Below are 8,819 nucleotides of genomic sequence, written 5' to 3'. Positions count from 1 at the left end.
TTTATAAAGAATATCTCTTTGGATTTGAGACTTTAGTCTTTGCAACTTTACAGATCTTCTTTATGCACCAAGAGCTTGTAACACTCCAAAGAACTTCAAAACTTCAAAAAACTTCAAAACTTCAAAAAATTGAAATCGCATCATATGACCCCTTTAAGTTATTAAAATGTAAAAATGAAACAAATAAATAATTGTAAAATCTAAATAAAACACTTGCTAAAAAGATATTTAATTTGTTTACCTGCACATGTAACCAGTAACCTACATCAGAGAATGGTGAACATGCAAATGTGTGGTTAAATTGTTGAAATATTAACTTCAAGTTGAAGGTCAAAGGGATTCAGCTGACATAAAGTTTGGGAGTCCCTGTATTGGTGCCTCAATGATTAGGTAACATTGAGGAAGAGTAAAATCTGTTGACATTTTTTGCAGCCACCAGTGAATGTCACATGTTTGTGATACTAATATAATCTCCATTCTCCTGATGCACAATATCATTGATTTTTGGGTGGAAATAAGACCCGGACATGTTCTTGATGAGATTCACCCACATATGACAGCAATAAATCACATTGTCATCTGCCTTTGGACACCTCATGTGAAAAATGTCTGATCTAGCAACAGGTTTACTGTGCAAACATATCAACAGTGCTGGGTAGTAACTGATTACATGTAATCTGGATTACATAATCAGATTCCAAAAATTAAGTAATTGCAATTAGACTATGTTTTAAAATGCTCATAATCAGATTACAATCCGACTACATTATCTAATATGTGTAATCCAGATTATGTTACTAACTACAATTTCCCTCATGGACTACAATTTGTAAGTAATCTTCCCAGAACTGATATCATATAGTCTGGAAATACTTTATGTAATGTGTATGGTGCCTTGTGAGCAGTGTCAATCACCAGTTTACAGGGAAATGGATGTATTTCAGTGGGGTAAGAGATTGCTGCTAGCTTGCATCTGATGGAACGTTATTTCTCCTGCTGCCATGCACTTGCATAATGCACAAGTGTTTCTATACGTTTCTTCTGAGGCTTTTATCTGTTTTAATATCTATGCTAAGGGAGGAAGAAGGTGTCTCCTGACAAGATGGTGGAGATGCAAGCTAAGATCGAAGAGGAACGGAAAGCACTGGAGGCCAAACTGGACATGGAGGAGGAAGAGAGGAACAAAGCGCGTGCAGAGCTTGAGAAGAGAGAGAAGGATCTTCTCAAAGCCCAGTGAGTCATTGAATCTGTCCACCAAAACTGTTATCTATATATTATCTATATATAGTGCTAATATAGTATGATTTCAGGAGTAAAACAGTGTCATGCTTTGTGTTGTTTCCTGTATCTCAGACAGGAACATCACTTATTACTCGAGAAGCTGTCTGCTCTGGAGAAGAGGGTTATTGTTGGTGGAGTTGATTTATTGGCTAAAGCTGAGGAGCAGGAGAAGCTTCTGGAAGAATCCAACAATGAACTGGAGGAGAGGAGGAAGAGGGCTGAGCAGCTCCGGAGAGAACTGGAAGAAAAGGAGGTAGAGATGAGCGGATTCATGCTTGACTGATATTCTTGTATAAGTTTATCATAACATAGTGATTCATGTTTGCAAATGTCTTTAAAACAGCAAGAGCGCTTGGACATCGAGGAGAAATACACCAGTTTACAGGAAGAAGCTCAAGGCAAGACCAAGAAACTGAAGAAAGTCTGGACCATGTTGATGGCAGCAAAATCTGAGGTGCAGTAACTTTCATGTAGCTTTCAAATAGCAGAGTTCACATTAGTGTTGTCAAAAGTACCAGTACTTCAGTACCAAGTCAGTACATAAATTAAAAAAAATGTAAGGATACCAGCCTTTCTGCAGTACAGGTAATAACAAGGCGACTGCTTTCAAACGCCCCCACATTTTTGTGAGTGCTCTGTGAAGAGCATTAAACATTTCAATTTGCAACATGTTTTTGCAGCATTGAGCATTGTAGCCAATCACAAGCATGTTTGTTGAACGCATGAACCTAATGGCCAATCAGAGGCTTTTTAAGTCAGAGTTTGCTCAATAGAGCGCAACATTTGGCTTCCGTAAGTAAAAACTCCATTCATTTTCTCTATAAGGAAATTCATTTTTGACAATAAACCTTTAAAGAGAGACCTGTTGTGAGCTCTGAGGTTGTTAATCGATTGTATTTGCTTTTGTTAAACCCATCTTTTTTGCATTCATTCAGAGTGAATGAATCCACCAATCAGAGAGTTGCAGCGAGCAAAGTGAACCAAAGATATCTGTAGCCCCGCCCACTCCCATGAAGTACTGCAAAGAGTTGGTCTCCCCTGATGCTCTCAAAATACTTATATATTTGTGTATATATTAGGGCTATCAATTTGATTAATTGCATCCAAAATAAAAGTTTGTGTTTGTTTACATAATATATGTGTGTACGGTGTACGTATATATACATTTTTATGTGTATATATATTCATATTTAAACATGCTTTATATTATATATAAATACGTATAAGTAAGTATATATTACATATTTCTTAAGTATACACATGTATGTGTGTGTGTTTTTATATACTTAAAAATATAGTGTATTTAAATATACACAGTACACACACATACTGTATATGATGTAAACACAAATGTATTTTGGATGCAATTAATAGCAATTCATCGAATTGACAGCCCTAACATATATATATGCATATGTTGTAATGAACTTGATTAGTTTTATATTTCTCTGTTGTTTTTATTTTGATTAATGTCATTCATGTGTCATTTGATCTTTTAATGCAATGTTTATATAATTGAACAATATTTGAAGGCTACATGCTAATGTTTTAAATAGAGATGCAACAATGTATCGACTAATAATCAGTATCGGCCAATAAAAGCAATTTTTTTTCACTATTGGTCATCGGCCTTTCATTTTAAAAAACAACTGATGATCAGGGCCGATTATATCCTGTCAATCAAAAGGAGGAGTCCAAAATATGTCAGACTGCAACTCATACAGTGTGTGAAGAAAATTTCTTGTGTTGAATCTAGAGAGCTGTCGAAATTAACACGATAAAAACGCATTAACAGATTAAAAAAATTAAAGCAGGCTCTATTTGACCCAGTCAATCACCATTGCCAGATCTGCGTTTTTTCTCAAAACCAAACAATGCGCTTCCCATCCGATAATCACAAAGAGCTTTGTGTTTTGTTACTCTTATAAGAAACAAAGTCTCATTTTTCAAATTCTGTCCATTCTGTCATTAAATTCAAACAATAAATGCCGTTTTGACGCTTTGAAATGTGTCGTGACGGATCACTGTGTAGCAGCTTCAGTTCAGGCGGTTCAAGAGTCTCTTCCACTGTGATACAAGTTACAGCTCAAAATAAACATGAATGAACATCAAAAGGTATACAGTACAACTTACCGACATGTATCACATTTCATGTAATCACTCATTCAGCGTTTCAACCGCGGAAAGACGCCAATAAAACAGCTTGTGAACAGTGTCACTTAAAGTTACAAAGTTATCCACTGTTCACAGTTCATTAGTTCGCTACAAAAAACACTAAAGAGGAGCTCATTTACATTTAATTCTATATGTATGTTTGAATAATTCTGGCATGAAAACGTTATGTGCAACTGAGTTGTATACAGACAATTCAGATTTATTTGAGTGTAATTATTATATCTGAAAATAAATGGCAGTTGAATATAATAGCTCTTTTATAAATTTTAACCTTTAATATAACAGTAATGCACCAAATGAGAAGTAAGTATAGAAGTATCCCAGTATAGTTTATAGCATTAGTTTGGAGAGTTTTTTTTTTCTTAAGAAATCCAAACTATCGGTATCGGCAGATATCATTCTGAATAATCGGCTATCGGTATCGGTGGAGAAATTCAGTATCGGTGCATCTCTAGTTTTATCATATTATGTACTTATAATTATTAATAGAATATTAATATTTTCAAAAAGTTGCATTTAAAAAAAAAACTATTAAAATGATTACAATAGTATTTGCAGTGGTACCGAAGTGATACAGAGAAGTGTTGAGTTTAACTGCTACAGACTACTGAACGTTTGGTATCGTGACAGCACACGATTTTGGTACTCTGGTAAGAATGTCTGTTGTGTTTCAGATGGCTGATCTGCAGCAGGAGCATCACAGAGAGATCGAAGGTCTGCTGGAAAACATCCGGCAGCTGAGCAGAGAGCTGCGGCTACAGATGCTCATCATTGATAACTTTATTCCTCAGGAATATCAGGTCTACATTTATGCTCGTGCACATGCACTCTCAGTCAAAAAATTTGACGAACCTCCTCATTCTTTGTTGACATGTTTTAGAATAACTGTGAAGTTATCAAATAATACCTACAGAAGTGCAGGAATTATATAGTGATCAAAACATGTTGTTGTTGATAAAGATCTCATGCATCAGCTTCATTAAACCACCCTTTTATAGATCACAGGAAAACCCTCCCATATGTCAAAAATCTTTCTCTGACATGTGCATATTATACTGGATTGTGTAATAATTTTTCTAGTTTTATGCTTTTGAAATGTTTTTAATCAAGTTAATCTAAATGTAGTTTTAGACGTCTTAGTAGAATATCATATTTTCCTAAGAAGTCTTAAATATCTTATATCTATCTTAGTTTGTATTTTACACTTTACAGGGTTTCTGCCGGACTTAAACAGATCCTAATTCGCACTTCCACAAAAAAAGGCCTTAAAATACTTAAATCAGAGCAGAAAGTCTTAAATTCATACATTTATGCCATTAAATGTTGCATGTATTGCAAAAATGAATGTCTTTCTCAGTAGTTTGTTTTCCAATACAAATATGTAAACATCCTTAAATCAAGATACATTTACTTGAGATGCAAATGTAAAATTAAGTCTTAAAAAAATGAACAAAATTAAGTCAGTTTATGCTTAAAACAAGAACAAACCTAAGTCAGTGAGGTATGAAAACTTGTTTACCCTTTGAATAAAGTCGATTTTTCCGAGCCCATTGGCAGATATTTGCTCAGTTTTTTTTATTCATGAACTCACTTCATTTTGATTAATTTTACAGAAAATAAGACTTCTTTATTTTGTCATTTTGCTCCAAGTACATGTATCTTGATTTATGAATCATTTGCACTGGAAATCAAGACAAAAATACTGAGGAAGAACATCATTTTTTCGCAGTTTGGTCAGAAGGTACTGTATCAGAAGATATCGTCATGGTCGACAGCAGAGCTATTCAAGCTTTAAGATATTCTTTTTAAGTCATACATTTTTTAAATTAATTTTAAAAGTAATGGATCTCAATTGGAACTTGTATTTTTAAACTTTGATGTGTTGCTAATACAGCTCATTTTTTACTCCCAGGACATTTACATTAAGAGAGCATATTGAAGTATTCAATTAATTCCTTACATTTTCTTTACATGGTCTTAAAAAAATCTTAAATTTACATTAATTTAACCTGAAGAAACCCTGTTTTAATAACAGAAGTATTGTGTTTCTCTCCATTTCTTGTTTCCCCTGCACTAACACCGCACTTAAGGATGCAGCACTTGCATAAATAAGCATGCAAATCATTTTTTGCTTTTTCCACCTTGTCAGGATTTCATTCATCTGATATTTTTTTGCTGATAATATAGTGTGAAATGCTGCACTTGCACAACAAAGGCGAAAAGTTCAAAACTGAGCTGGCAAATAAACTGTACAGAAAGAGAGATTTCACCCCAAACATGATTTTTCTGTCATTTACTCTCTTGATGTCATTCCAAACCCGTATATATTACTTAATTCTGTGAAACATAGAAGATATCAAGTGTGTTTTTTCTTGATCAGTACAATGGAAATCAGTGGTAACCAAAGCCGTTTAAAATATTATTTTTTTCTGCAAAATAAAGAAATTTTCATTTTTGAGTGAACTTTCTCTTTTCAAACAGAATATTACAGTTTAGTGAAATTATGAGTTGTATTTACTTTCTTTGTTTATTTACTCTTAGAGTTCAACATGAATTTCAAAAGTCCCCAAAATAATATTCACAATATCGAAGCTTAATATTTATTTAGCGTTTCAGTTGCACTACTGAAATAATATGACTTGCTGTGTTTGTTTGCTTGGTTTTTAATGTATTTATGTGATATTTGTATTTTTGAAACTGAGTTTTTGCCATGAAAATAGCCTCAGATGCTGACATGGCATTAAATAAAATTATACTACTACTGCACTGCTGAAAACTGCAACCAAAAAAATATTTTTTGGTTGTGTACAGGAGATGGTTGAGAACTATGTGCACTGGAATGAGGACATTGGAGAATGGCAGCTGGTGAGCGTCTTCAACACGTTTCATTCTGCACATCTCTCAGATCTGGCATGATGTTTGGGTGCAATGAAAATGTATAATACAGCTGATCTATTTGCTGTTTTTATTTTTAGAAATGTGTGGCCTACACAGGCAACAACATGAGAAAACAGACACCTGTGTCGGACAAGAAAGAAAAAGATGTAAGTGAGTTAATGCGTAATGCACGCTGCTCCCTTTACAGGTTTAATTTTTGTCCTCTCTCCCTCTTTTGTGATTCAGCCATTTGAAGTGGACCTGTCCCATGTTTATCTGGCCTACACTGAGGAGAGCATGAGACAGTCCCTAATGAAACTAGAAAGGCCTCGGACATCAAAGAGTGGAAAGTCCAGGCCTAAAACTGGTCGTAGGTGAGATGCTTTTTTATTTGTGGACTTTCTGGTTCACGCCTTTGTACACGCAAATGCATCTGACTGTTACAACTGACTGTTAAATAATCCTTCAGTTTAGTTTAATGCATGGTGCATTAATAAGTTGTATGATTTTAGATGTTGTTTAAAGGTATAGTCTATAATTGCTGAAATGGGCACTATAAGCATATATCACAATATGCTGTGTCCATAATTATATATTGTGATATACGTACAGTATATTTATAGAAAAGCCTTTTTTTTTTTTTTTGATTATTTAATTTAATAACAAAGCATGTCTCTTTGGAGTTGAACATAATTGATCCAGAGTCAAAAATGTCAGCATTTCTTTGCACGGTTTAGCATTTTGTGCATTACTGTTAAAAAGTTTGGCGTCTGTAAGTTTTAAAAAAAAATTTTTTTTTATTTTGAAGTCACTTTTGCTTATCAAGTCTGCATTTATTTGATCAAAAATACAATAATAATAATAATAAATATAATATAAATATTAAAATAACTGTTTTCTATGTGAATATATTGTAAAATATAATTTATTCCTGTGATCAAAGCTGAATTTTCAGAATCATTACTCCAGTCTTCAGTGTCACATGATCTTCAGAAATCATTCTAATATGCTGATTTGCTGCTCAAGAAACATTTCTGATTATTATCAATGTTGAAAACAGTTGATCTGCCCAATATTTTTGTGGAAACGGTGATACATTTTATTTTTCAGGATTCTTTGATGAATTGAAAGTTGAAAAGAAAGAAACGGTATTTATTTGAAACAGAAATCTTTTGTAACATTCTAAATGTCTTTACTATCACTTCGGAGCAATTTCAGCAATTATGAATGAACGTGCAATCTTCTGTCAATAATCTAAATGACACATTTGCATGTCTAAATGTCTGTTTTTCCCCAATCGCATTTTTTAGGAAACGTTCATCCAAACCAGAGGCTGTGATTGAATCCCTGCTACAGTGAGCCTTTTGTGAGATGAAGACCACCATATTTTGTGCATTTTCAAGGCCAGTCCAGTATATATCTTAGGAAATACTGATGATAAGGCACTTTGACATAAGTGGATATGAAAATAAATCATGTGTTAATATGCGGGAACTCCAGAGCTGCTCCAATGCTGGGTTTAGGTGAGGATAGTTTGCTGTAAAATGTCTGTTAACGATAGCACTCCAAAAGGCACATTTCACCTTTAACATAAACACTGTTACTGTATATTCTGCTTTACACTGATGGCTGGAGCGAGCAGGTTATTAATGCGACACATGAGATGAGCTTGCCGTCAGGGAATATGCTATTGAGAAACTAATCTAATCTTAATGTTTTATACAGTTGGCAGCGTGCAATTGCTTTAGCTCAATGTACACAAGCTATGCTACTTAATTTTTTTTTTATAGTGAGAATGTGCATGCCATGTTTCCCTGGCTGTGGTGCCATTAGCTCAATTTACTCTAATTGTGATGTATTTCCATTGTGCACTGTAGTAAACCATTAGTCTTATGTAAACATTTTTACATTTGACTGTTTTCCCCCCCTGTACTCTTTAAATTATTAAATTATTTTACAAGGTAAAACATAGTGTTTTTTTTTTATATAATTAATATTTGTCAAATTCCAAAAACAACAAACAACAAAATCTGTTCAGAATACTTTTATTCATAAATACAATAAATATATAAATATGAGCAAATACCTAAATATAGAAAAACATTTAATAGAAAATAATTTTATATTAAATGTAATACAAAAATATAGTATTGTGTTCATAAGCAGTAAGTCTAGAGTCAATTCGGTTGTGTCTTGTTTAGCATTAAGAGTTTAGAGTATTGTTCTTTGCAGCAGTCTTTGATTTTTTTGAGGAAAGCATCCATTCTGTGTTCTTCTGTAGCTGTAACGTTGCAGTGATGGTGCTGTGGAAAAAAAACGCACATTCAGCTCTATTCGAATACATTGAACCTCTTTCATTAAGCAGTCTAAAATCAGTCTATATATCTACAACTGTAGGCAGAGCTAATTCGCTTAAGCTGTAAAACTGTTGTTAAACTGATTATTAAAAACTATTGTGTTATTTCCACTGCATGTGCCACTGTTCG

The 8,819-nt window shown here is 33.6% G+C and overlaps 1 protein-coding gene across 1 annotated transcript in view; it reads left to right on the top strand.

Annotated features, from left to right (window-relative positions):
* The window catches only part of kif3a (kinesin family member 3A), a 16,154-nt gene extending 7,892 nt beyond the window's left edge, over nt 1-8,262 (top strand). The window contains exons 9-17 of the mRNA XM_016472730.1: nt 906-948; nt 1,077-1,233; nt 1,354-1,534; nt 1,625-1,735; nt 4,131-4,256; nt 6,268-6,321; nt 6,432-6,500; nt 6,580-6,707; nt 7,644-8,262. Coding sequence (XP_016328216.1) covers nt 906-948; nt 1,077-1,233; nt 1,354-1,534; nt 1,625-1,735; nt 4,131-4,256; nt 6,268-6,321; nt 6,432-6,500; nt 6,580-6,707; nt 7,644-7,692 — 918 coding nt within the window. The 3' untranslated portion in view covers nt 7,693-8,262. The remainder of the gene's footprint in view (nt 1-905; nt 949-1,076; nt 1,234-1,353; nt 1,535-1,624; nt 1,736-4,130; nt 4,257-6,267; nt 6,322-6,431; nt 6,501-6,579; nt 6,708-7,643) is intronic.
* The last annotated feature ends 557 nt before the right edge of the window (nt 8,263-8,819 follow it).

The sequence above is a fragment of the Sinocyclocheilus anshuiensis genome, unplaced genomic scaffold, assembly GCF_001515605.1.
Source record: "Sinocyclocheilus anshuiensis isolate Anshui unplaced genomic scaffold, SAMN03320099.WGS_v1.1 scaffold969, whole genome shotgun sequence".
NCBI classification, from domain to species: domain Eukaryota; kingdom Metazoa; phylum Chordata; class Actinopteri; order Cypriniformes; family Cyprinidae; genus Sinocyclocheilus; species Sinocyclocheilus anshuiensis.
The sequence above is the reverse complement of the archived record's forward strand: the minus strand, read 5'-3'. Positions and strand labels throughout refer to the sequence as shown.